General features: G+C 37.8%; 3 protein-coding genes across 31 annotated transcripts in view; 1 reads left to right on the plus strand and 2 right to left on the minus strand.

Annotated features, from left to right (window-relative positions):
- LOC110362494 (uncharacterized) overlaps positions 1–3381 on the minus strand; it is a 480683-nt gene extending 477302 nt beyond the window's left edge. For 9 of the 10 annotated variants that reach the window (XM_065059406.1, XM_065059405.1, XM_065059404.1 and 6 more), the window contains exon 1: positions 2384–3381. The gene's annotated coding sequence lies outside the window, so the exon portion shown is untranslated. The remainder of the gene's footprint in view (positions 1–2383) is intronic. The other variant, XM_065059403.1, reaches the window with a different exon arrangement.
- FANCL (FA complementation group L) lies at positions 3321–25555 on the plus strand. 20 transcript variants are annotated; one of them, XM_065059381.1, is made up of 14 exons: positions 3321–3553; positions 5930–5988; positions 6920–6980; positions 7860–7916; positions 9578–9675; positions 11770–11866; positions 15107–15175; positions 21374–21524; positions 22202–22387; positions 22935–22980; positions 23070–23151; positions 23955–24071; positions 24286–24357; positions 24868–25555. In XM_065059381.1, the coding sequence occupies exons 1-14, from the start codon at positions 3458–3460 to the stop codon at positions 24901–24903; spliced, it is 1227 nt and encodes a 408-aa protein (XP_064915453.1). In that variant the 5' UTR covers positions 3321–3457; the 3' UTR covers positions 24904–25555. The 20 variants fall into 20 exon arrangements, with proteins under 20 accessions (XP_064915453.1, XP_064915457.1, XP_064915455.1 ...); XM_065059385.1 differs by having other exon boundaries at positions 22304–22387; XM_065059387.1 differs by having other exon boundaries at positions 3418–3553; positions 5935–5988.
- VRK2 (VRK serine/threonine kinase 2) overlaps positions 24614–27233 on the minus strand; it is a 40436-nt gene continuing 37816 nt past the window's right edge. The window contains exon 14 of the mRNA XM_065059370.1: positions 24614–25210. Coding sequence (XP_064915442.1) covers positions 24965–25210 — 246 coding nt within the window. The 3' untranslated portion in view covers positions 24614–24964. The remainder of the gene's footprint in view (positions 25211–27233) is intronic.

Genomic DNA, 27233 nt, shown 5'->3' on the forward strand with positions numbered 1-27233 from the left:
AGAAAACTATGTTAGTTCAGTCAATTTTTTTTAGGTTACTAAGTGATTTTACATGAATCCTGTCTTCTGTAAATATACTTGCTGTCTGATTGTTGTGGGATAATTTTACTAACAAAATCTACCCTATTAGATATTCAGAAATTGTCTCTTTCAAGAGCTTAGTCTGCACACTGCCTGTTTTGTCACTCAAGTCATGAGGTTTCTGATTATTTAACCAGATGAATGTAATATTTGAATGGACAGATGATAAACTCAATTATGATTCTTCCGGCAAACAGTGATTGTAATTAATTTAGTAAAGGTGGCCCATAGCTAAAAGATCAGACCAGGACTCCTTCACCTTAAGAAGAATACCTGTCAAACCTCTTTCTTGCTTTTATTTTGTTGTTTTCCTGTTTTAAAAATGCTTTAGTCTGTGTGCCAGACTGAAGTAATGTGAAGTTTCAAGTAATTGCATTTTTATACAAATTTTAAAAGTGTGCAATACATAAAGTGTAAGATAATGATTAATGTTCTGATACTGCAGTGTTTTTAATTTAGATATGTTACTCCATAACTGCACTTGGCTAAAGTGACTAGACATTTCTTTTAATGTCAGACACTCTTAAACACGGCCAAATGAAGAAAAAAAAAAAAAAAAATCAAAAAACACCAACTGTCTTCAGTTTTGCATTTGATGTAATTATGAAATAATCTCTGTACCTGGTAAAGTACAGAGATACTTCACAATTAAATAAGTTAATTTCTAATGTAATGCATATTGAGAGAAAACAGCCCAAGAGAATAAATGTTTTGATCAAAATGAAATTAATAGATAATCTGAAGGATGGAATTTACTATGAAGCATTGGATTAACTGCTCAACGTGAGCCATGCTGGGTATTGAAATGCACATGAACAGCTTTAAGGGAGCAAACTCTGGGCATACAGGTTTAACAAAATGGTATTTAAAACTTGTTTGTCCATATATTCAGAAAAATTTCCATGAATTGGTAACTGAGTCTTACACTGTCTAGAGTTCTCTGGACAAAAAAAAAAGTGACTAGAACAACATTCTTGCAAAAAACTGAACTTCTAGAACTTGACTTTTTCAGGTACACCAATAACTAGCTGGTAGACTGGAAATCAGTGACACTTGCAAGGTGTAAAATCTGTGTTAACCATCACCGTACATATATTTGTTTCAGCATGTATTCCTGAAAATCTTACTACGATGAATTTAAATGGCAAATCTTGTGAATCTTTCCCCTCTCTATTGGCTCTTAGTGCACTGTACACCTGATGCTTGGGCAAATCATTGGCAGAATTTGGATAAAGGACAAAGGAACTTTGGCAGCATATAAAAAGAGCACAAGAGACTTTAACATCCAACTCAAATGAGCCAAAAAAGGCTTCATGTTCATTCCCCCACATAGTAGCCATATTTCTAATTACCACAATATAAAACCACAAAGGGTTTGCCCCCTTTTGACTCCTCCATTTCCACGCTATCCCCATGTACAGGTCTCCCAAGCCAAGGGTACAAGAACTACCTGCAGGTATAAACACTTCTGTTGTTTACTTCCCTTCAATTTTTCTCTTCCACAGGTACTGAGCTGCTGCCAGCACACAGAGACAGTGGCTTTCTGCCATAAAAACATACAGGAAACACCTACAGCCACTTCCCAGGTGTGGAACGACTGAGCTCGTGCCATCTAATATTGCTTTTTCTACACTTTGCTGAGTCTTCTGTACTCAAATCCACAGTGAGCACTGGTTTAAAGATATGAGCAACTCAACATGTGTAAGGAGAAATAACTTTTCCTATTCCAAGAGATGAATAACTGGAAAAGTTGACCAGATTTAGCCACTTCAGTCTTTCATACCCTATCCAACAGTATAGGCCTTACCAGATGGCCTATATATATATGGCCTTGTACAAACATCAGTAACATACTGGACACTAAATAGATCACATTAGCATTTGTTTCCAAGGGAAGAAACCTCTCTCAGGTTCTAGTCCTGCAACACACCTCTTAGACATCATTAGTGAGTCACTTATCCCTTTGTATAACTTTTTTTTCTCTTTTACACGTATCTATTTCAGGAGAAGCTGCCTCTCCCTGTGCTTTGCATGATGATCAGCCTTAGTGAGGTGCAAAGCCTTAAAGCCTCCTGAAGCACAGATAATAAACCCTGAAGTTTTGTTTAAGTGCCTTTCCTCAGGCTTTCCAAAATTCACTGGCTGATAGGTTCTGGTGGCAGCCAACCCAGAAAATTGAGGAGAGTTTATCTCAACACCCATGGTTAGAAGAGTTTTTATCATTCTAAACGTGTTGCAGCACAAACCACCACATGATTCCCAGAAAAACAATACACAAATTGAACCAGCAATTACTCCTTGCCTTGGGTAGCACTGCAATCTGCTTGGCCCAGCTGGATGCATATCAAGATTCTCGCTCGACGATTCTCACTCCAGGGTGCTTGTCCCCTCAAGACGTGCTACAACGCCAGGAGGCCCCAGGGCTGGTCGGCAGCTCGGCCCAGCTCAGCGCCCAGGAAGGCACTGCGTTCCTCACAACTCCAGATGCTGCTCCGCCCGCCTCAACGGCCGACACCTCCGCTGTGGTAAAGGTCGGCACGCGCCCGCCTTAACGGCCGACACCTCCGCTGTGGTAACGGTCGGCACGCGCCCGCCTTAACGGCCGACACCTCCGCTGTGGTAAAGGTCGGCACGCGCCCGCCTTAACGGCCGACACCTCCGCTGTGGTAAAGGTCGGCACGCGCCCGCCTTAACGGCCGACACCTCCGCTGTGGTAACGGTCGGCACGCACGCGCCCGCCTTAACGGCCGATACCTCCGCTGTGGTAACGGTCGGCGCGCACGCGCCCGCCTTAACGGCCGACACCTCCGCTGTGGTAACGGCCGACACCTCCGCTGTGGTAACGGTCGGCACGCGCCCGCCTTAACGACCGACACCTCCGCTGTGGTAACGGTCGGCACGCGCCCGCCTTAACGGCCGACACCTCCGCTGTGGTAACAGTCAGCACGCACGCGCCCGCCTTAACGGCCGATACCTCCGCTGTGGTAACGGTCGGCGCGCACGCGCCCGCCTTAACGGCCGACACCTCCGCTGTGGTAACGGTCGGCACGCGCCCGCCTTAACGGCCGACACCTCCGCTGTGGTAACGGTCGGCACGCGCCCGCCTTAACGGCCGACACCTCCGCTGTGGTAACGGTCGGCACGCGCCCGCCTTAACGGTGGCGCCGCACGCCTCGCCCCTCAGGCGCACGCGCCGCCCGCCGTCACGTGCTGACACCGCCCCCTCAGGTAACGGCCGGCACGCGCCCGCCTTAACGGCCGTGCCGCGCGCCCCGCCCTCTGCCCTCAGGCGCGTGCGCAGTGTGCCGGCGCGGGCGTGGCCTCGCCCGGCGGCGCGTCAGATTCGAACGGGCGGACGGGAGCGGCGCGGAGCGACATGGCGGGCGCGCGGGCTGCCCTGCTCCGCCAGTGCCCGCTGCTGCTGCCGCTGAACCGCGAGGGGACGGCGTACGAGGGCTTCGTCACCGCGCAGGTACCGGGGCCCGCGCGCCTCTCGGCCGGTGGCCGTTATTGCACGTCAGCCTCTCCTGCGCTGGCGGACGGCCCCGGGGCTGTGAGGGGGAAAAGCGCTTCCCGCCTCTCCCGTCGCCAGGGCCGCCAGCTGCTTGGCCGAGCGCGGAGCCGCCGGGTTCGTGAAGCAGGAAATGTCGGGGGCCCGAGCCGAGGCACTGCGGGTTGTTCTGTGCCCTCGGGCCGCTGTGCAGGGGCGGCCACATCGCGATCCCGCGGGACGTGGAGCTGCTGATGCTCTCGCCGGTGCCTTGTGGGCTGCGTTTGTTGTGCTGGCAAGTGTTTTGTCAGCGGAATCAATGTGCCGGAACTCTTGACCTAGGGTAAAGGTTAAAACAAATTACTAATTTTGGCTTTTTTTTTTTTCTCTTACTGTTTTTATGAGGTTTCAGCTTAAGTAGCTGCATCATCTCTAAGAGGATGTGGTAAATAGCAGAGCAGGGAGAACAGCATGGGCATGATACTGTGAAATCAGTTAATTAGTTAGTCCAGTGAAGAGCTATGACAGGTTGACAGTGAACACTTCTAAGCCAACTTCACCATCAAAGACATTGTGCAGTGACACTGCAGCCACGTCTCGTTGAAATTTCACACAGGTTGCTGCGCACAGACCACAGAAACAGCTCCTAACAGGTGTATTTTCATGTAGAGATAGCATGGGATTTTCTTACCATAAAAATAAGTCAAAAGATGTGAGCTGGGTCACACTTGCATTTTCAAAATTGTTTTGCATTTCAGAGAAGTTTTGCTGTCAAAATTAGGGAATGTTTTCGTGACTCATTCAACTTTCACAATACATTTGCAAGCATATGTTTATATTTGCATTGTTCTAGCAGCTGCAAGTTTTGAAATGCCCTGTGTGTTAGAATGTATCCTGGAGTTAATGCAAAGGTTAAGGCATGAGGTGAGCATCTGCTCTCAGATGTGATATTTTGATTAGGGCTAAGGCCACAATGTAGCCGAGTCTGAGGTTATGTGCTTAATTTAAGCAGGCAGTAATCATTAGATTTGGAGGCGTTTGGAAGCAAGTGATGCCAATGGGCTGTATTCTGCTCTGAAACTGGTATCTGGCTTTTGCTTGTGAGAATCACAGGAACACTGAGACTGGAAGGGACCTCTGGAGATTCTCTAGCACGGTCAGCTGGACTTCGGGGTGTTCAGCCTGGAGAAGAGAATGCTTTGGGGAGAACTTATTGTGGCCTTTCTGTATTTAAAAGGGGTGTATAAGAATGATGGGACAGACTTTTTAGCAGGACCTGTGGCGACAGGACAAGTGGTGTTGGTTTTAAACTGAGGGTAGATTTAGACTGGATACGAGGAAGAAGTTTTTTACACTGAGGGTGGTGAAACACTGGAACAAGGTGGCCCAGAGAGGTGGTGGATGCCCCATCCCTGGAGACATCCCAGGCCAGGCTGGATGGGGCTCTGAGCAACCTGAGCTGGTGAAGATGTCCCTGCTCATGGCAGGGGTGGCACTGGATGGGCTTTAAAGGCTCCTTCCAACCCAAACTGTTCTATGATTCTATTCACTGTAGCAGTCATCTAATCACAGGAGGAAATCTTGTTCCATTCTTCCTGCTGAAGAAACCTCAGAATTTGTAGACACAATTCAAGGAATGGTGAGCTGGAACAGAGTCTGGAATAAAAGTCTGGAGATGAGTTAACTGCCCTCTTCACTTCAGGAAGGAGTTACTCACAAACCCCTTTTATTTCAGTTTTGTTTTGATCCTCCCATAAGAAAGGAGGAGGAGGATCACAAATAGGGATAATAACTGAAAACACAAGTAGGTGACATTTAGGAGCTGCCCCATATGGATTGCACTAATGGGAAAAAAAATTACATTTGTGGATTTGGGATTGTTTTTGTTTACAGTTTCCAAAACCATACTGAAATGTGTTGCGGATCAGTTCCCAAGTTTCTTTTTATTGTAGTACTTTTATGGTAAGAGTCTGTTTTGACTTGAGGACAGACTTTCATGTACTTCAGCATGGCTTGGATTAAATTATACTTCTTGGTATGTCCAGATTTGGACAATGTTTGGTTTTCTTCTAAAAGGTGTTATTTCTGCTTTATCAAATGTGGTGCACTGATGAGTTTTTACTGAATTCTGTGAGTTGGAGATCGAGAGTGTTACAACTTCAGAGTTAAAATCAGCTTTATTTCTACCTGTCACACATGCTGCTGTTTGTCCTAAGTAAAGAAATTCTGAATAATATTCCTGAAAGTCACATAAGACAAACTATGTCTTAGCAGCTGGTCTTATGGGGAATACTTCCTACAAGTGTCTAACTATTTTTCTTTGCTGACCTTACTGTTAACTAAATGTTTATTTTCAAGGGTAGAGACTTCCATATCAGGATACTGTTACCAATGGATTTGCAACTAAAAAATGCAAGGTAAGATAGTTTTATGAAAGCAATTTCCAAGTGTATGTAACAAAAGCTTATTTTGCTATAAGTGATGTGGATATGCATATGAATTATCATTTTTTCCAATATCAGTATTGGTAATTAATTCTTACTGATTTCACTTAACCTTGAAACAAAATTGTACAGCGTCAGTGTTAACAAACACTGACAATAAACATTTGCCTATATCAAAATATTTTGTTGTTAATTAACTTTGAAACCTGTTGTAATTAATTGGTTGTATTTATATATAAATCAATGTACTTGGAAGAAAATGTTCATTTAAATCAGATTATTTATATGTTACCATTTGGGAAACCGAAAATTCAGTGCAAGTTTGTAAATTTAAGCAATTATATACTTCAAGTTTTCTCTTTCCTGACAATATGTGTTAATTTCCGTTACCCAACTTTTCTTTAAAATCTCTGTTCTTATTACTGTGAGTGTTTATCATGGTAATTTGTGGGGGGTGTATTGTGTGCATGCACACAGACTTGCATTAGGCTTTACTGTTGTATTCCGCACTCCTGCGTAGGCCATAGTGAGCAGATGTGGTATTACATAGCTTTATTATATTCTAGGTTGGATACTTAAAACCGCATTACAGGTAACTTTGACATTTTCAGGGTATAATTTTAAAGTATTGGTATATTTTATGAAGGCATATTAGCTTGCAAGAATTATGTTGTTGTTTTCAGCAAAGAACAGAGGCTTTTGTAAGTAAATGTTTAATTTTTAATGGGCTTTGGGAGAGTGACATTTGAAAGTTTTACATGGCTTTGAATGTGAAAACTCAAAGAAATTTTGAAGTATTGTTTTTTGAAGAAAACTTTTATGTTGTGGTGTAGCAGGCTTTCTGATCTGTTCTAAAAATTATGTACTGTGAATTTAAAATTTACACAAAGTACTGTTTGTCTAGTATAGATTGTAGCTGGCACCTAAAGAAGATACTGCATGGATATCGGCATATTTTAAAGCAGGTATACAACATTTCAAATAATTTCTGTTACACGTATGCTTATAATAATTTCAAAAAGCTGGTACTTGCATACCAATTCTGAAAGTCTTAAAGAACTCTCCTTGCATTGTGTTGCCAAGATTTATTTTGAAAGGCTTGAAGATTTGTAGGTCAACCTAAAGAGAGATGGATAGAATTTAGTAAATATTTATTTTTCTTCAAGTTTTACTTTTTTGAAGATTGAAATAGAACAATTTTTAATGAATGGCTGCTGACATTTTACTGGAATATTTCTTTAATCTCTAAATTAGATTATTGTTTTCTGTTTTTAATAGATATATTTTTTACAAGCTGTTCATAATGCAAAGAAGATAATTCACATTGATTATTGATAGATCTAGCTCATTCTGTGTTGTAGACAGCCTCACGGACTGTGAGCTCCTAACTAGGGAGTAAACACGGACACAGAGTTGAGGAAATGGCAGTGTAAATATGTACCACATCTGAAGACAGATAGGGATCCTTAACCATGGACAGCATCGAGAAGGAGACCGGTCTGGAGAGTTCTCAAAGAAAATGTAATCAAGAACGTTTTTGAGTTATTCTAAAGCTTCTGTTCTCATTGGTGAAGACCAAAGTCTTTATAAATATCTTCATAAATGCATAAAGTGTAGTCTTCATAAACTATCGAAATGTGTAATGGCATGTGATGTGACAAAAGGAATGGTTAATTTTCAGTAAGGTCCCTGTATTCTGGGAGGTTTATTCTGTGACGGAAATATTGAAACATGTTCTTTTATGTTCACTGGTTTGACAATGCTAGAAAAATAGTTAGGTTGGAGTTGTCTACCACTACATGTTCTCAGTTGAAGAAAACAAGTCGATACTGTGTTCCCTCCAGAGGTTGCACAGCTGTCCAGATCTTGTCAGTTTTATGGTGGAGCTGAAAACTGTTTTGGTAAGTGACAGAATGTATGTGGGAGAAGGGATGTTCTTATAACTTCGTTTTTCACTTTCAGTTTCTAACAGTTTGTGGTTTGATAGATGGATTTATGGGGATTTTGTGTGTGTGTGTGTTTTGGTTTGCTGGGGTTTATTTGTTTGCTTTAGAAGGGGGCATATCATGTGTATGCTGTTTGTGCAATATTTGTATAAATATTATTTAGGATTTTAATTGACTGTACTCTTTGGAAATTGGAGTGTTACAGAAAAATTAAAATCCTGGCCAGGGACGTCAGTATAGAGCCATGCACTTTACAGTTATTTTCTTGGAATTCCTGGTATTCTCCAGGTGATAAAAAGGTATATACAGTCAGTGGATTGCTGAAGGTGTTTTCACCTAAGTGACGACTTGACCAATAAATGCAGAAAGCTTATTTTTATAGTTTCAAGACTGCTGTTTACTCTGTTTTTAAAAAATTTTCTAATCTGGGATGGAAAAGTAATAAAGTCTTTAGTTAAGAACACAAAATCGACAATTTTGTGTCAAAGATTACTTGCTGCAACCTACTTAACTTAGAAATAAAACACAGTAAGTATTCATCAAAACAACAATAAAAATACCTTCCTGGTATTACATTCGTGCTCTAAGGCAGGAACACCTTTCCTCAGTGTTGGTTCAATCCCTGCCAAACTGGATTACACTAAACCAGGCAAAGGCACTTGGAACGGGACTGAATAAGAATGTCTACATGTGGCTATTTTGGAATATTTAACAATAGTTATTCCAATCTATTTGCCTGGATACACAAGCACTCAGAAAGCAGGAGTGCAATGAAAGTATAATTAACTCAAAAGAGTAAAATAGTAATCCTCAGTGCAGATAGTAAAAACAGAAGACACTGTGGGAGAACTGGGCAGAAAGGACTGTTATACTGATTTTGTTTTGTTAAAGATGCTTTTATTTTAAATTACTAATAATTTCATTATAAACTTTATTAATTTATTTGTCAGGTAAGCATAATTTAAACTTAAGTACACTTCTAAAGAACAAGTAGTACAACATAAATGTAGAACATACGTTTTGGTTTTGGTTTTCTCTGTAGCGTGGCATTACCTTTTTGTTAAACTTTTTTTTTGAGGTATTATGACATAGTTGATAGATGTCTGTACCAAAACTTACTTTCTGTGATTTTTTTTGATGTTAAAACCGAGAAATAGATTTTTTTTTTCTTTTAATTGCTATATAAAGTTGTATATAGCTACTTAAAAATAATATGAGTATTTCATATATGTGTCGTCTTTTGTGGCTGTGGAACCCAGGACACAGCTGTAGGCTTAACAGAACCTTATTTTGAAATGTTCTTTCTGTCAAGATGTTTGACTTCAAATTTACTAGCTGAAAAAAAGGCACATTTGATATTTGCATCTGAAGACTATGTTGTCAACATCTGTGTGATTTTTTTAAATTGCAGATGTTTTCATTACCAGTATCTGAAGTAATTTACCAAACAGCTTCTTTGTCTGCATTAGCTGGAGGCTATAACAAAACAAATGCAGTGTACAGTTAATTTTACATAAGCTTAATATTTTTGAATGAATTGCAAAAATCACATGACTAAATAGATGCAAAAATATTGAAATCTCTCTTAATGATGTTTTTAATGTTCTTTTAAATAGGAAATTGCTCTAAGGAATACACAAGACCTGCATATACCACGTCCGCCAGAGTACTACTCCTGTCTTGTCAGAGATCTAGAAACATTGGGTTGGAATAAGTATGTTTATTTTATTTCTTAACAGACATTATCTTTAGAATATCTGTTCTTCTTTTGTATTTGAGGTTTGAACATATCAAATGTACTTGTTCTCTTAATTTATCCTGTTCAGAAACTGTTTTGCTTTAAAAACTCTGCTGCTTTGTTTTTAATTAAATAAAAAAAAAACCACAACAAAGCTGTACCAACTGAAAGTCTGTTTTCAGTCTCAAATAACTGAGCTGAAAGGTGAGATGCTACTACCAAGAAATCAATTCTTCTTTGACCTATAAACTATTGGTATAGTAAACATTTAATACAACTTTATAGTTCTCCTTTTTCTTCTTTCCCCTACTTTTTACAGCTTTTTTGACTATTCCTATATGCTATGGTTGATCGTCGTGTACCTTTATGCTTTCATAAAAACAGTTCATACATTTTTTTAGAACTAGAATAATTATCTTTAAAGAACAGTTCTGTCCTGCTCTCTATAGCACAAAGATCTCCTTAGACAAAAGAATAACATAGTTAATCCACAAAAAGGGAAATATACAAAAAAAATTACGTGAGTTGAGGGGAGAATTTTGAAAGCTGTAAATCCAGAAGTCCAAACCAGCCAGGTTTGGGATTTCCCCACCCCAGGTGACAGTACATGGAGGGGTGAGATACAGGTAGTTTCTGATCTTTATAAAACCCTGTGATATAATTTTGGGGTAAAGTTAGAATAAAGCAGGAGTAATGAGATTTTTTCTTTTTTTTTTCAGTTAGAGGAAGAATGCTCTAATTCTTTCTAAATAAATTGAGTTTCATTGATTACAGTTGAGTTACGCTTTTATCAAGACTTGTATTTTTTTCAGCTGGTGTAGAGAAGAGAAGTGTCAAAATACTCCCAGGAATCTGTAAGACTATTGCGTTAAAGTTACTCAATGTTAAACATGGAGTAATATATCACTTTCCCTACTTACTACCACTATTGCTTTTTCCAGCTGTTTTTTTCAGTTCCTTCATCTTAAGGCTGTGTCATTTATGTAGATAATTTTTTCTTTTCCCTTCCTTCCTAGGAGTCTGCACACCCTTTGGTGTATGTCTGCTTTTCCTTGTACAGGTGTCTCAACTCTGTTGCCCATTTCACTTGAAAGAGAACCATTTTTCCCAACATTCGGGCTCAAATGACTGGGCTAGTATGTATTGGTTTAAAAAATATCTTACTTAGGTCAGGAAGCAGATGCTGTCTTTGAGCTCTGATAGGCCTTTCCATCCATCTAGGTGATAAGTTGTACAATAGTCTTGGACTGCTTTTTATCTTTACACAACAATGGCATAGTAAAAATGCCAAAATATCCACATGCCTGTTTCACTGGTAAATAGGGAAAAGTTTGGACCTTTGGGGAGTTGTTGAAGCTACTCAGCAGAACATATTTCTGGAGAACAATGTATTTTATAATTGTATCCATCTTCTTTGTTGTGGGAGGCACAAATCAGTGACATCTTAAGCAAAGAGTCAGTGATTATGTCAGAAGTTTTAAAACTTATTTACATTTAGTATGTACTTGCTACTTGCTTGGGTGCATGTGTACTGTGTAAAACTGTCATGAAACAAAGGCAAATCATCATAAATAACTCATTTTGTACCTGTTTGGTACTGTTTTCTGCAGAAAATCAATTTCAGAATATGAACCAATATCCACTGAATTTTCCACAATAATAGTATTGATAATAAAAGAGAAGTTCATTGAAGAGAAAAGCAAATCAAGAGCATAAAAGTCTCATACAGTAAGAAACTGCAGAAATGGATCAAAGATTTGACAGGAAGTTTAATGTGTACATAAGTAGAGGCTGACAGGAACATGCTGTGTGTGTCAAAGGTTCCAGTGATGGAAAACTGAAACACAGTGCTCACTGACCACAGCATGAGCCTTGACACAAGCTGTAAATAACCCCAAGATGTATGACTGCATTAAGCAGTAGGCTGGTGTATTAACAGCAGTAAATCTAGACCAGCAGAAATGGTTGGCATGTAGGACTTCCTCTGATTAATATTTGTAACAGACTAATAGGAGTATTGCAGATGTTTCAAACTGTATTTCTTACAATGCTGTTTCTTTTCTCTTTCAGAGTCGTGTATGTGGATACTGGTCTTACCACAGTCAAGCTAAAAGCTGAAGACTCCTGTGGTCGACAGCATCTCATCATTCTGAAGTTAAATTCCAAGGTGAATTTATGCGGGAGAAAATATTTTAAGGCTTCCTTGAAATAAATGGATTTTTGTTAACTCGTAAGGGTTTTAGAGACCTGGTTTATTTGTTACTGTGTCTGTTCTGCAAGATAATGGTGGGGTTTTTTTTGAGAAATATTTTCTATAGAGTTTCGAGACTTTAACTTAATTTAAAATTAATATTGCATTATGATTATCTGTAAGAATCTTTTCATATGAAACTGTGCATCACATTAAAAACATCTTATGATACTGTAGTTATTTTACTGGATTACAGACAAAGCCATTTGGGAGACTTTCATTCGTTATCACTCCATCCAGAGACTATGTGTATAACAAGAATCAGAGGATGCTGGGTTGCTTCCTTAGGAAGCCTTACTGTTAAAGCTATAGCTAGAACAATTTGTGAAAAACTAACTATGGAAGTAGAATTCCTGATTTTTAAAAAATCTTGCTTTTTAGTCTAAATAATTGGCTGATTTTGGCAGTGCTTGCAAAGCAAATCTATGGCATGTGCAGAAGCAGGAAAATGTTAATTCTTCCTAATGCTTAGAACCGAATTCAGATTGCAATGTTTCTTTACAGAATTTCTCATTTCCAGGCATAAGTCTCTTGTCAGACTTTCTCCAAGTGATTGTTATTATGAAGGATCAATTGCTTGTCCTTTTTAAACGACATCTGGCATTTAAACTTTGCCACGAGATATGCAAAATGTGGTTTTGGTGACGTGGGGATTTGATTTTCCTTGATAGACGTACCTAATACATTTGAAAAGATTTTGCTTTTTTGAAGGGATTTCTTCTTGTAACCTGCTTTAATACAAGTATACTTATTTTTGTTACACTGTTGCTTTGGTTAAGGTTAGTATGTGAGCTGAACCTTTCCTCCACAGAACGTATCGCTGGCTCTTGTCTATGTTCTGGCAGGTCGGTTTGGTCAGCCTTTGTTTTCTGAAAACAAAGTGTGCATCTTTGCAAGTATAAAATCAAATACATTGGATTTTTTTTATCAGAGTTCATTTTGTATCGCATAGGAAGCTGGTTGGGTTCTTGCCATTTCAGATCCCAAGCGTTCAAACAGGCCACTGCAAGAATTTGCGCACCATGTAGTAATCAAAGTGCTTTGGTAATTATCGGAATGATTTGGCAAGGGTTATGAAAATACTTTTTCTAGATAAAGTTAGCTGCGTGCTCAAAAATGCAATAAGAATATTATGTTTAATAATTGCTTAAATTATTCTAAAGAATAATTGGATGATTCCAGACATATAAATGTGAATGTAACTGTAATAACATGATGTCATTGATATGCTCTGGTATAGTATTTTGAAATACTATCTCCCGGGAAATCATTTGCCTTGTTTTATAAAGGATTTTACTCAGTGGGGTCTAAAAGCATTGTGTACATATGTAGAGAATTGTTGTTGTGTAGTTCCTGGCTATTATCCAGTGCACAGTACAATATTGTGCTCTTAAAGAAAATTAGACTTAAAATGCAGGGTAAAAGTGCTGAACGTTTTTTGGTTTGTGTTTTTTTAAGTGATAGGAAGTTAGTAGAATCTGTTCGCAAGCAGTTGTTCAAAGGCACCCTACAAAAACTGCATTAAATGAATTTACTTACCAAGAAAGTAACACATAATCGACTAATGCCACTACGATTTAAAACCAATCCTATGGAAAAATTGTTGTGACTTAGTTCATTCTAGGCATATTTTTATACCTTGAAAACAAGTTTATTTTTATGCAAGCATTGAAATATTTCATCTACACGACAAAACTACTAAGAGTACAATGCCTACAATACAAGATCAGTAACGCTACAGTAAAATAAACTCTAATAGCTTTTGTGGATGTACATTTCCAAGTTGTAACTGCCCCTGTCCAAATTAGCTGTGCTCTGTTTTTAACTTGTCTGCTTCCAATCTGATAAAATGGTAAAGCACGAGATATTCAGATTGTAGGAATTGTTTTCAGAAAGTGGATACCTAACAGAAACCACAAATGAAGGCAAATGAAAAACCAAGTTTGAACAAATTTCCGTGAAATCCCTAAATCCACTAGATTGTTATTAAAATCAAAGCAGTGAAGAATGGATGCTCTGCCTCTTTTTTGCTCTTTGCCATAGAGAACAATTATGAACTAATTGCTGTAGAATTACATTTTACATAAAATGAAGACACATTTAAAAACCTCTGATAAATTAATTGCCAGATGTCTGGTAAATAAGGACAATGTCTATGTCAGGAGGTTGACTTTGGATGGAGAACAGTTATGGCAAGCAGCACAGCTCAACTTTGCCTTTTTGTCTTAACTCTCTTTAAGATGGGGCTTTTTTTCATAAATCTCCCCAAATAAATATCTGTAACATTTTCTTGTGTTGGCATTTTGTGCAATACTAATACGATTTCTATAAAACCACTGTGTACATCGCTGGTAGGATTTGAAAGGCTGTGTAGGACTAAAGGAGGGAACTTCTCAGGTGGATGAAATTTTGGATAGGTGCTCTTAGAAATGACAGTTTATTTGTTATTAGATATTTCTTTCCTTTGCTACTTTATTTTTCAGAAAATACCAGGTTTTTCCACGTTTCATATTGGATGCTGAACAGCAACAGATTTACTAATGTAAGGAATAGTCAGTGGTTATTTTTAGAGTTATCAAACATTTTTATAGTTTCAATTTTCTAGATACAGCTAATTTTTCTTTCCTTCATCGATACCTTTTAATTTGAGGAGGGGATGAGTAGCTGTTTTCATTTAGGGTGTATGTTCTCTTTCTAAACAGTTACGTATTTATCTGATTACTTTCAGTTCCAAAACAAAAAATGTTGCCAATCAGAGCAGATATTCTAGTTTAAATGAAATTGAAAGGTGGGGTTTTTTTGTTGTGGTTTTGTTGTTGGAGGTAACCAAGGAGAATTTTCTTTTTTAATATTTGATCTTTTTTTGTCTTAAATTATTTTTAATGTGTCTCTGAACACTGAACAGAGAAAACTCTGGTTTTTCTGTCTTTACTAAAAACTGGTAAATAAAAACTGTTTACATGTAGATTTCTTCTCTAAATGATAAGTAACATTAATAACCGTTGCTGAAAATGCTCTACGCACAGTTTCCTCTAAGAACCAAGTTCTCAAGATGCTTGAAGTGCTCGTATTTTATTATCGAATTTGGCAGCTTAGGATCAGTCTGACTTCAAATCGCTTAAAAAACCCCTAACACCTGTATTTTCTTTCCCTCAGTATCCAACAGAACCACCGGATTGCCTTGTGGATTTTCCTGTTCAGTTTGCTGTTTCTTGGATGCCCCAGGTAAACTGCTGTACCGTGCATGTTTTTTTAATAACTGAGATACATTTGCAACGTGTAGGTGGTAATGAGGGCTTGGACTTTATTTTTTACCTCTAGCTTTTTTCCCAGTGTGCACTTTACTTCTACACATGCTCATGTAATAATACTGAACTTCATATTTCCTATGATACTGTTTAAAATATTCTCCTTGCCGTGTAGTTATATGTTTTGCAGTCATACTGTCTGGTTTTTTTTCTTAAGCTGTTCATACATCTGAACAATCTTTAGGAATGATATTAGGAAAATACATACACAAGAAACAATTGTCTTCTAGAAAAGAAGCACCGTCTGAAGTTGACAGACATTAAATAAAAAGGTTGTTCCCCAGTTTGTTATGCTCTATAGTTTCCGTAACATAACAAATGTTGTTCACTTGCAATCAAAATAACAACAGGAAAGTACTTAATAGAGTTCTGTTTTCATAGTGTAACCAATACTGTTAATATAAAGAACCAGGAGCCATTGTCTTTTTTTAGTCTCTCTTGCATTATTTCATGTACCTTTTTTCTTAACAGGGCATGTGTACTTGATTAAATGGATTTAAATGTGACTGCTTAGAAGTTAATTTGAATTATCTCTAGAAAATAGTTGATGTTTAATTTCATTTGTTTCAGGAAAATAGATTTTACTTAGATTTCATAATTTTAACTCTCATCAATAAAGCCTGTCTTTATGGTACTAAGTTTACAGAGGGAACAGGGCTGAAAGGTTGAATCAGAACGAATGGAAGATGGGCACAGAACTTTGACTGCAAAGCGCAAGGTTTTGTGTGTCACCTCAGGTCCTCCAAAGCGAGAGCTGGAGGAAATAACTGCAAGAATGGACCATTGCAAATGAAAAATGTATTTAGTTCTGCATGTAATTTTAGATGTCAATTCTCTGCTGTGGTTTGGAACAATTTAAACAGATACTGTTTTTACCTTAAATTGTACTGGATTCCATATACTACAAGCAGGATTTCAAGTAGTGTTTCTAACCTCAAACTTCATACATACTTTTAATAGTGTTTTGTTAATTTTATGACCTTGCAGTACATGTTGCCACAATTTAACAACATTTCAAATATCCTTGGCAGCCTTTGCCTTTTGTGTTTACTGTTAGTCACTTCAAAGCTACTAGCTGGACTAATGTTTTAATAAAATATTCTTGAAAAGCATGATAGGAAGCAGCCTTCTTCGACAAGTTGAAGGTGGGAGTGAATATATTAATATTGACACTACAAGTAAAAATCTAATGTTAAAAATATGACATTTTGATGCTTACAGTTAGAATTACCTGCGGACTATCTGAACATGTATGTTTTGAAATCATGAGATACTGATTCTTGCTGCGGATAGTCTGCTATGATATTGAACCAAATACCAGGCACCTGTGCATTACGCTGATAGAAACGCTTTAGTTGTACAGTAGTTTTTGAAAATTAACCTTATCTGTGTGGGTGACATGAACATAACATGTCTGGGGAAAATAATGTGAATAGTAATTGTCTGAATTGTATTTATTTTCAAAATGCATGGAAATCATTGCAGTGAGCAGTCTGTGCTGTGGTAAATGGAGGGTTACGGTTAGATAATACTGAAACACCACTGATAGTAGAATTTAGCAGGTCCTCAAGTGGCTGAAAATTTTAGTTCTTAAAGAGGGAAAAAGAACATGCTCTGCCTGTTTTCCAGTAAAAGTTTTGGTACTGATATGTCTCAAATTTTAATATTTGTTGGTCATATTTAATGTATAAACTATCAAGCTTTAATTAAAATTATGCAATTGCACTAGAATATAAACTCCCATGAAAGAAAATATAAATAGATTTCAGGTAATTGATTTTTTTTCCACCCCCCTGTGTGTGCTGTTGTTGCCTATTTCAGGTTCTTTTCAGTGCTCATGGACTTGAAACTTGAGGGGTTGTTGGATGGTTGATTTTTCTTTATTTTTCTTTTTTTTTTTTTTTTTCTCTGTATAATAATAGACATGGCTTTATGGCATCCATATTAAAAATGGGTAATTTTCCTTATGGTCCCTGTCTTCCTGCTGGGTTGATAATGTTTTGATGTATTTTTCTTTTGCTCTGATGAGAGGTCTGCCGCTGCTGCTCTGACATATTCATTTGGATGAATAATTATAACTTGCACAATGTCAAGCTGAAGATGGTAGGGTTTTGTGCGTCATGACAAGCCTGGTAGCCAGTGCAGGTGTCTCACAGCATGAGCAGCAACAGCCAGTGGATTCTGGCTCAGAGGAGACATTTTAGAGTAGTAAGAAATCAGCACCAAGGGCAATGCCGCTGCTGCTGCTACTGCTGTAAGTGCCAAATAAATGCAGAGTGCTTCTCAATGACAAGCGCAAGAACATCTACTTATTTCAGTTCTATTCTTTTTTTTCTGAATAACCAGATAAATGTGCTGTCTCCGCATTTCAGCATACGTTCTGCAGTTTAAATGCATCTATATTCTGCTGCCCTCACATCAGGGTGGTGTTTCTATACTGCCCACTGCCCACCTGGTTGGCTACATGAAGGTCATGAGAGTGGAAATTAATGACTAATGAGGTCATGCAGCCAGCCAACGATGAAACTAATCTGAGATTCAGAAGGTAAAGTGGAATGAATGAGATTGTTTGGATATTTTAATGAAAATCCAGGAAAATGCATCATAATTGTGCTTTTTCTTAGCAAATGGGCTTCACAGGCACCAGCTTTAAATGCACCTATAAATACAAACCCCAGAGATGGCTGACAAAACACTTGCCAAAGATTTCAGAGTGTTTGGTCTCGGTTTCATTTGTGCTAAGGAGAGGGGAAAATTGTTAAAACTTCTGTTAGAGAGAAATAAATTGTTTCCCTATAAGGCATAAATTATTTAGGTGATACAGGTGATCCCTTTTCCAGCCAACAACTGTTCACTTTATTAAACTGTATTTTATCTATGAATTTATAAAGGGCAAACAATTAACAGCACCTATAGTTTAGCCTACTTTACCTTTTCCATTAGGAGGTTTCCAGTTGTTTTAATTTTGCATAAGCCAATTTCATGTTAGGAAGAATTTTAGAAAAAAAAAATCTCAGAATTTTTTTTTAATTGTGCTGCACTTACCTTAATTAGAACATTCTTACTACGATTTGATTAATGTTTAGTTCATCAAGGATTTGGAGTGGGTGTTTGAAGTATTTCCATATAACACCTATTAAAGTTACTGAAAGACGTCATGGATTTTAAGGCAGGTGCAGACTCAAGATTTCCTCGATTCTTCCCAGCCTCTACGGCTCTAGAAACGTGAACTAAGAGTAGAGTGATTTTTGTTCTATTCCTTCTTATTCCTAATTGGCACGAGGAGCTTCTGGTGATGAGAGTAGAAACAAAAATCTTGCAAAGCTACAGCAGCCTCTTTGCTGGTAGAAAAGAAGGTGTGTTCCTCTCAGAAACAGGGCCAGAATCTTCACCACCCAAAATAAGCGCTTCATCTCCTACCCGGTGTTGAAAGGAGTGGAGGATACATACAGTCTGAGAGTACAAAGCGAACATTTGGGTCAAAGTTTTCTAAAGCTGCTGGGGAATCATCAAAGTTGGTATGTTTACGTGTCTGTTTTCCTGTAAAATAACCAATTTCACTGAGTGGCTACAAACACCTGTGTTGAGAAGTTAAGATCACAGAACCGCAGCCCTTCAAATCAACATTAAATTGCTGTTCAGTCCAGAGGACTGCGTTGGTATAGTTTGTAGCAGTATATATCACATTTCTGCCTCATAGAGCTTCGGACTTTGAGGCGGAATATATACTTTGCTGAGAGAGAAAACAGTCTGTACTGAGCATCACTCACAGCACCTTTTCACAACTCAGCACTAATTGTATTCCTCGATTTCTGCTCTTGCAACTTGAAATTTGAAAAATCCGGAGAAGTGTTGATGTTTTTTTTTAAAGCTGTGACACAGGTCACTGGGGGTGATGCTCTAATAAAACCAGCACTGTTAAAGCCAAATGAAAGGATCTGAAGTGGAGTGCTCCAAACGAACATTTTCTCAGCCTCTTATTTTTCCATATGAAAACTCAGAATGAGTCCATCTGATCCAAAAATGCATTTTGATGATGAACGTGGTAATGGTGGACTCTCCAGTCCTCATCTTGGAAACTTCTTTGTCCCAGCTGTGGTTGGTTTGGCTCAGGTCTGGTCAGAATCACGCAGGGTGTTTCAGCTTGGACTGTTGTTGCGAAAGATTAAACTGCCCCCAAGCTATTTGTTTTCATAATGGAGTAACCATCTGGGTTTTTTTAGACTCGAGTGGGCAGCCAGTGGTGATACCCTGAATTATTACTGTCTTCTTTTCCAAGGAATAGTTGACATATTTCATAATGCCTTTGTACAAAGGTTACCAAGAAACAAAGCGTTTGTGTTTTTGACATTATTAACAACTATCTTGGTGTAGTGTAAACCAACAAACAACAGGATTATAGCAGTGTTTTCTGAGAGAGTGTTGGGCAATGACCAAAAATTAGTTGGTTAATCAAATAAAAAGGAACGTTATAGTTTGCATGGTTTGCATGACAAGCATGTGATGTCTTTAAATAGCTATAGATGCATTTATGTATATAGCAGGAGACAGCTGGCAACATCAATGAAGCATGCAAATAAGATCAAATGAACAGTGAGTTTAAAAAAAAAGAGATTTAACTACCTTTTTAAGGAACATCATTGAAAAATTACAATTAGTATTAAAATTAATTGGATTTTAAAACTTATCTGTGGGTTATAATCCCTTGATGTTTCTTTTTTCTAGTGAAACCCTTTGAATTCCCGGAAGATAAAGATAAAAATGATTATTAGAGGATTTATCTGGATGTGATATAGAAAAATGTAAAAAATCAAAATGGAAAGCAACTGTTGCAAGTACCAGAAAATTATGCTATTAATTTAAGTGTCATCAGAGCACAAAAGATCACATTTCAGGACTGTGTGAAAATTATTAAAATACTGGAAATAATAGTACTTAAGATGAAGATATTCTACTCTAAGATGTGGTTAAGTGACTGACACTATTATATCACTTCAGGTATTATAAAAGTAACAAAATGCTTTTAAAGATAATAAGCGTTACATTTGGAGATTGGCAGTATTCACACTTTTCTGCTTAAGTGCTTTCCTACTTTAATATAATTTAATAACAGCGGGGAAAATGTAGCATTTTATTTCTAAGCTACACTGTTTCTTTCTAAAATATGTCTGCATAAGATATAAAAACTTAAATTTCCTCATCTGAGAATGTTCATGGGAGTTGCTGCTTTTTGTCCAGGTGAGAAAGGAAGAACGTAATTACTAAAGATGAAAGGAAACCTTTCCGTGTGGATTGTGTTATTTATGGGAAAACACCTCTTGCTTTTCCTTTTGGACCCCAAGAAGTTGTTCCCAAGCCAAAAGAAATATTTTGGTTATCTCTCAGCTTGGAGAACAGTGACTCCTTTTGTGCTCAGGGAGGATTTTCGAGAGGCTTCTTTTGCATTGCTGTTCTGTAGATTGTCCTGTATAACGAAAGATTTTTCTGATTCCAGCTAATCCACTCGCAAACATTGAAATCCCTGGAGTGTAATGCGCTGGTTATTAGATGGTTTTGCCTTCTCTTACTGTATTTACATGGTTTGAAATCTAATGTTAAGCACCTGTTTTTATACTCCTTAATTTTGAGATAATGATGACATGGGTAAGCATTATTTCTTAGAGTCTTTAAAAAATAAATAAGCTACTTTAGTGATGTGGGTATTTCTGTGCATTTAGGAAAGAGAGACAAAATATCAGAACGTTAGAAGTTTAATAGTAGATAATGACAATTTTAACTTTCTTTTTACAGTAGTTCACTACAAGTTAAAATGCAAAGAAATAGCTGTCATCTCTTTGCAGAAAAGTTTTCTGAAAAAGAGTACAAAACTCTATTAAATGCAGGTATGATGGATGTACATCACAACATGTTAGAACCCCCAGGATTAGAGAATTGATGCTCTACTCAGGATACAGCCATTCTTTGCTTGTGTTAATTCAATTATAAAATCTATGCGGTTCAATGTTTCATTGGACACAGTAGATTTTAACACTTCTTAAATTACCTACATGTTGGTTTTTAAATATTCTGTAGGTAGAAGCTAGAGAAAATTAACTTAAATGTCTTCTTTTCTCAGAACTCCTTAATAGACATTTACAATCAGTTCCTGGTGGCATTAGAATCACTGAAAGAATTCTGGGATGCCATGGATGAAATCGATGGCAAGACCTGGGTGCTGGAGCCAGAAAATCCCACCCGGAGTGCTACAACAAGAAGAATCGCAATAGGTATGAAAAGGTTTGGGAACCAAAACTCGGGGTGCTGCTTTGCGGGAAAATATTGTGTATTTACAAATTATCAACAAAATATTGGAAATATTGGAGTGCAGCCAAAGGGAGAAAAAAGGGGGTTACAAGAGGCAGGTGGAAAGGACAAAGAAATAAAAGAGGAAATAAGAGGCTTATGGTGTTAACCATCTGAAAAGTACCTTAATTCAGATGCTCATGTCTGGCATTTTAAGGTCTTAATATATATATATAGAATAAGGAGTCTTGTAATTGTAAAGGAGAAACTTGCCACTGTCAGAGGTTAGAAATACTGGGGGGGAATGTAATCTGTGAAAGAATGCTGGGGAGGGGACCTACTTTGATTTTACTGTTTAAAATTGTCTCTGTACTTTTTGACTGTAAAAGTTGATGAGAAATTAATAACAATTGCATCTCTACTACCTTTAAAATTTCACTAAGGTTTCAAATGGATGATGCCATCTAGCTTGGGTCTGATTATTCAGAAAGAAGTCCAAGTGTTAAAGTTAAGACTAGTCTATAAGAAATGCAAGACTGGCAGTTTTTTTAATTAGTTGCTATTTTTAATTACAGCCCATTTAAATGTAGACATTTAATATATACTGATATTTTGTACAACTAATTTAGATACCTACCACCTTTTTTATTATTTGTCATAGTGGAAATCAGCCTCAACCCATTTAAAACTCCTTTTAAGAAGGTGAATATTTCTGTTTTGAAATACATGAGCGCAGAGAAGAGCCTTTACTTTCTCACCACAGGGAACAATGTCTCGGTGAACATAGAGGTAGATCCTCGGCACCCAAACATGCTCCCCGAGTGTTACTTCCTCGGAGCAGACCACGGTAAGGCAGCAGCCACGGGTGTAAGTTCTGTCACACTCCTGGGGTAAGCTTGGCTTAAGCAGAGCCGGGAATTAAGCTGAATATGTGCTTAGGAGAGTTTTTACCAGCCTCAGGCCATAGCATGCTGGTTTGCTCCATGAGACACTTTTTTTTCTAGTGCTTTCCTAGCACAGTTTAGAGGGAACCCAGTGTCCAACAGGTGATTACCTGATCATCTTTACATTTTAATATAATTTTCTGGGTTTTTTTTAAAAAAAAATATCCTGTACATCCTAAATGTTTGGAAATATTTACATCCTTTACTCCATGTCCCACAGCTTTTTCCTAGCTTTTTAAGGTAAATAAGATCATATCTTCACCAGTAAGATATTTTAAACAGTAGTGTAATGAATACCCAAAAGCAACAAATAAGAGCAGTCATTTTACTAAGGTGTCTTAAATAATCAAGAAAAGCCCAAGCCCTGCCTTCCCCTTCAGTGCTGAAATACAAGTGGGGGAGCAAAGGGATCCTAAAGATGATGTAATGATTTACGTCTGTTGTTTGCAGCGGTTAACCCTTTGAGAATTAAGCTGAACAACAACATGCACTCATGGTAAGCACCTTCAATCATACAGGTTTGAAACCAACATGCTGTTTGCCATTCCTAGTGTTGACTTTTTTTGCTCTCTCTCCTACCTGCAGGGATCCAGAAATCAGTTTATTACAAAACCTGCAAGACCTCTTAGAAATTGATTTTCCATCTCGTGCTGTGTTAGAAAAAAGTGTAAGTTGCTTTTTCGTTTATGATCAGTCGTTATTTCTCCATAAGTAAAATTTAAGTGGTCACTTTTTAACTGCCAGCAAAAATAAGAGACTTAGAGAGGTAATTGGATTAATATATTGTCATAAGGACTTCTGAACTTCAAGCAACAGTTGTCAGAGCTTGTTAACCTTTGATTAGAGGTGCACACTTTCCTGAGGCCTTCAGCGCAGTTTGGCGATTAATAATGCGCTTCACTATTAAAAAGGAAAGAGGAAGTTCCAGAGTAGCTAATGAGATGTGGAATATCCAAACATTCTGTTATGGATGTTGATGACTGAAGTTCTAATTAGGTAGAGCTGCTTAGAGGGGGACAAGAGGCCATCCAAATACTGGTGCATCTCAAACAAACTTGGGATTAATTTTTGACAATGCTGTAGCACTGGATTACTAGCTTCCCTTTCACTTGTGAAATCTTTAAATTAATATCTGTGTATCTTGCCTCTGATGTCCAAATGTAATGACAAATCATTGTGTTGAATTAAAAACTCACACTAGGGCCCAGGAGTATGAAAAAGCTTGTCCACTAGATGTAATTCAGCGACAGCATGAAGTACAACCTAGCAAAGCCTTGTACATCTGGCAACTAATCTCACTCTTTATACCATAAAGGTGTAAACATCTCTATTGAAAGGAAAAAATAGTTAGTAATTCTAAGTAACAAAAAATGCAGGAGCAAAGACAAATAGATGAATATCTGTTCTGTGTTACCAGCCCCCTTTCTTCCTTTCAGTTATACCGTAAGCTAAAACGTGTTGTGTTTTAAGGATTTTGCCAAGGACTGTGGAATCTGCTATGCTTATCGACTGGCTGGCGCTCCTCCCGATCAGGTGTGCGATGATCCTCGATGCGGACAGCCTTTCCATCAGGCTTGCCTTTATGAGGTAAGGTAATTAACGGGGCAAACCTTGCTCATTAACTCACAGATTCTAGAAAACAGAAGTGAACCCACTCCACTTTGTGGTTATACAGACTCTGACTTATACCATGGCAGGTGCTGATCAAACAAACTCTGTTTGGAAAAACCCCTGGTAATGGATTGTTCTCAAATTTGATATCAAACAAATATGAACTTGAATCCACTTCCTTGTGTTGCAGTGGCTACAAGGCCTTCCTTCCAGCAGACAGAGTTTTAATGTCATCTTTGGTGAATGTCCGTATTGTAACAAGGTAAGGAAATCTGATGAAAATGAGGGAGCTAAATAGTGTGTAGTAGCCAAATAAATGCAAAACTGTAACAGCGTCTGTCATACAACAGAATTTGTGGCTAGCATCTTCCCTTTACACATTATAAAGAGAGGAAAACTTCTAATTCCCATGCATTTAATGCATCGCTGTTAACCTAAATGGTGTTTAAACAGTATAAAGATGGCTACACACCAGTTACCAACAGGCTAGTGTCAGAATAATTAAATAACACACTCCATTGTATTGCATGATACTTTTTTAATATTGCTGTAGCAAGGTCCAGTTTCAGGGAAAAAAAAACAACAACAAACAAACAAACAAAAAAAAACCAACAACCCAGAAAACCAACCTCCCAACATTCATATCACAAAATAGTCTTGTACAAATAGTTTAGTGCATATGTAATTATTGAGTGCTGATTTGGAAAGGTTAAGAGAGAAGTTGCCTTTAAAAGATGCATATTAACAGTATTTTTAAAAACTCTTTTTCAAGCCATTGACACTGAAATCTTCGGTGAAGAAACTCTGAGGAAAAACCTGCATGATGGAAACACCGCTGCACTTACACTGAAGACACTGAAACAGCGACATCAAAGAAAATACAAGGAAAGTACTATTAGTAGCAGCAGTACAAGTATAGCTATAGTGTAGTGGTATGTTTCCTCAGCAAACGCAAGCCTCAGTATACTCGATAAAGAAGTACTAGTGATTCCAGAACCAGCTTCTTGCGATGATAATGGATGATGATCGGTAGTTAAGCGCTGATTGTGGGTTGGTTTTGATTCTGAGAATATTGCTTGGGGCTCGAATGGTGGTAACTCACTTGCAGTGTAATTCTGCAGGAAAAAAAAAATTAGTAATAATAAACTTAACATTGAATAAGTGTGACCTAGAAAACAAAGATGCCATCTAGGTATTTCAGTTACCCTTGAGAAAGCAATGCAATACTTACAAAGTCTTAACTCCAGAATTTGCAGGTATATTTTTGTAAGTATATTTTACATTGTGTATAACATTAAGTATGGTTAAACACCTTCTAAAGAGATATACTCTATATTTATTACTGAGGTCAACCACTGAAATTCTTCTATATCTTTAACTTGTTTCAAACAAAATGTTAATATATTCACTCCTTACACCATCCTGCTAATAAAGTTTCAGCCTGGAAACCCTGGACATTACTCTGTTTGGTTTGCCGTTTTAATTAGTGGAAATTTTTGTACTTCCTAGTGAAGCTCAAGTTCTCCTGGTTTATCACGGATAGCATAGAGATGCCAGAATAAGGCAGTGGTTGGAGTTTTTTTGGTCTCCAGAATCAATGTCACCCTTAGCTTACCTTTTTGATCTCCATCTCTGAAAATAATCCCCAACCACTACCATTCTGTTTCTCACATATCCAAGACTTGACTGTGTTTTCCGCTGTCCCTTCAAAAAATTTCCTACCTTTGGTTTCCTTTCCATTATCCCATTCACAATGTTATTTTTAGCAGTACGTCCCACTTCATTTCAAGTCTAGAAATACAGCTCTCCTGGTGAAAATTCGTAACCTAAATTGTATTTCTCTAATAGAAATTTCCTGGCTTTTTGTTTTATTCCTCTTTCTGATTAGTGATGAACATGTCTGTTTCTTTTTCTTTAATGAAATGTGGGCCCCATCTAATAGAAATATACTATTATGTTCAACATAAAGGCAGCTCAGGTTTTTTCTTCTCTGCTTTCTGTTGTTTCCATATTGTTTTCTAGATGGCACACATATACTCTGAACACTAGGCCAGTGATTGGTCCCTTCACTGTAAAAATGTACTTTTCCCTCCTCCCACAAACAGGAGGGAGACAAATGGCTAAGTTACTCTGCAGCGTCAGGATCTCCAATCCACACTGTGCTCGCACTTCAAGTAGACAGGGGAAGTTGCACCAACTTTTTTCCCTGTGTCTTGTTGGAATCCTAAAGGTATCTCTCCATATCTACTTCTTTTCAGACTACAGTAGCTTTTATATAAAATATACAAGAGGGAAGAGATTTGCTGCTTTTTTGGCCGATATCTTTTAAATTTTACATTTGAGGCTAGGAAGCGGCACTGGAATATCCTCATGTTCCAAAGTTGTGTTTGTTACTTTGAGGCACTGTTCTGGCAGGGCTCCGGAGACTTTTCAGAGTCTGTCTGCCTTGCTAGCAGCCAAAACAGCTCCAGAAATTGTTCTGCTCACCACTTTAGTGCCTGATGCTCGCAGGTACCGCTGTGCTTTTTGTGCTTCCTTCTCCTACCTGTACCTCAGTCTCCAGGCAGTGATCAGCAGACTGCCTGAAGCAAAGGATTTTGGATTAATAATAAAGCAATCGTTAAAGTTGCTGGTTAGTGCTTATTAGAAATTGTCCTCATTTAACAAGTTTTTTCTATATGAAAGAAAAACAAGGTAGAATCTCTTTGTTAAATTACACACAAACTCCATAGAAAAGGAGTGCAGTGTGATTGCTAACATGTACTTTATTCTGCATTATTTTTACTAAAACCTTCTTTCATTTTTTTCATGTACAATTGAAGAATAAGACTGAATACATTCAATCAACCCTTTCATGAAGTAGATTACCAGTAATATTTGAGGTGAGTTAGTTAACTACTAAAATCCTCAGATTAAAAAGTCAGAATTTAAGAACTTAATTAAAGAAGGTTTCCACTATATAGAAAAGGAAACTAATGAAGTTCGTTTCTACCAAGAAAACAGGGGAGTCCATAAAGGGAGATTATAGTTTCTCAATGTTTTTATCTGCATGCTGGTACAAGACTCAAAGTGTAGTGTTTTACTACCAAACTATAGAAGAAAATGGGGTGTTAGTTTGCTAATTGTTTGGCCAAGCAA

This window comes from Columba livia, chromosome 3, assembly GCF_036013475.1.
Source record: "Columba livia isolate bColLiv1 breed racing homer chromosome 3, bColLiv1.pat.W.v2, whole genome shotgun sequence".
Classification (NCBI taxonomy): domain Eukaryota; kingdom Metazoa; phylum Chordata; class Aves; order Columbiformes; family Columbidae; genus Columba; species Columba livia.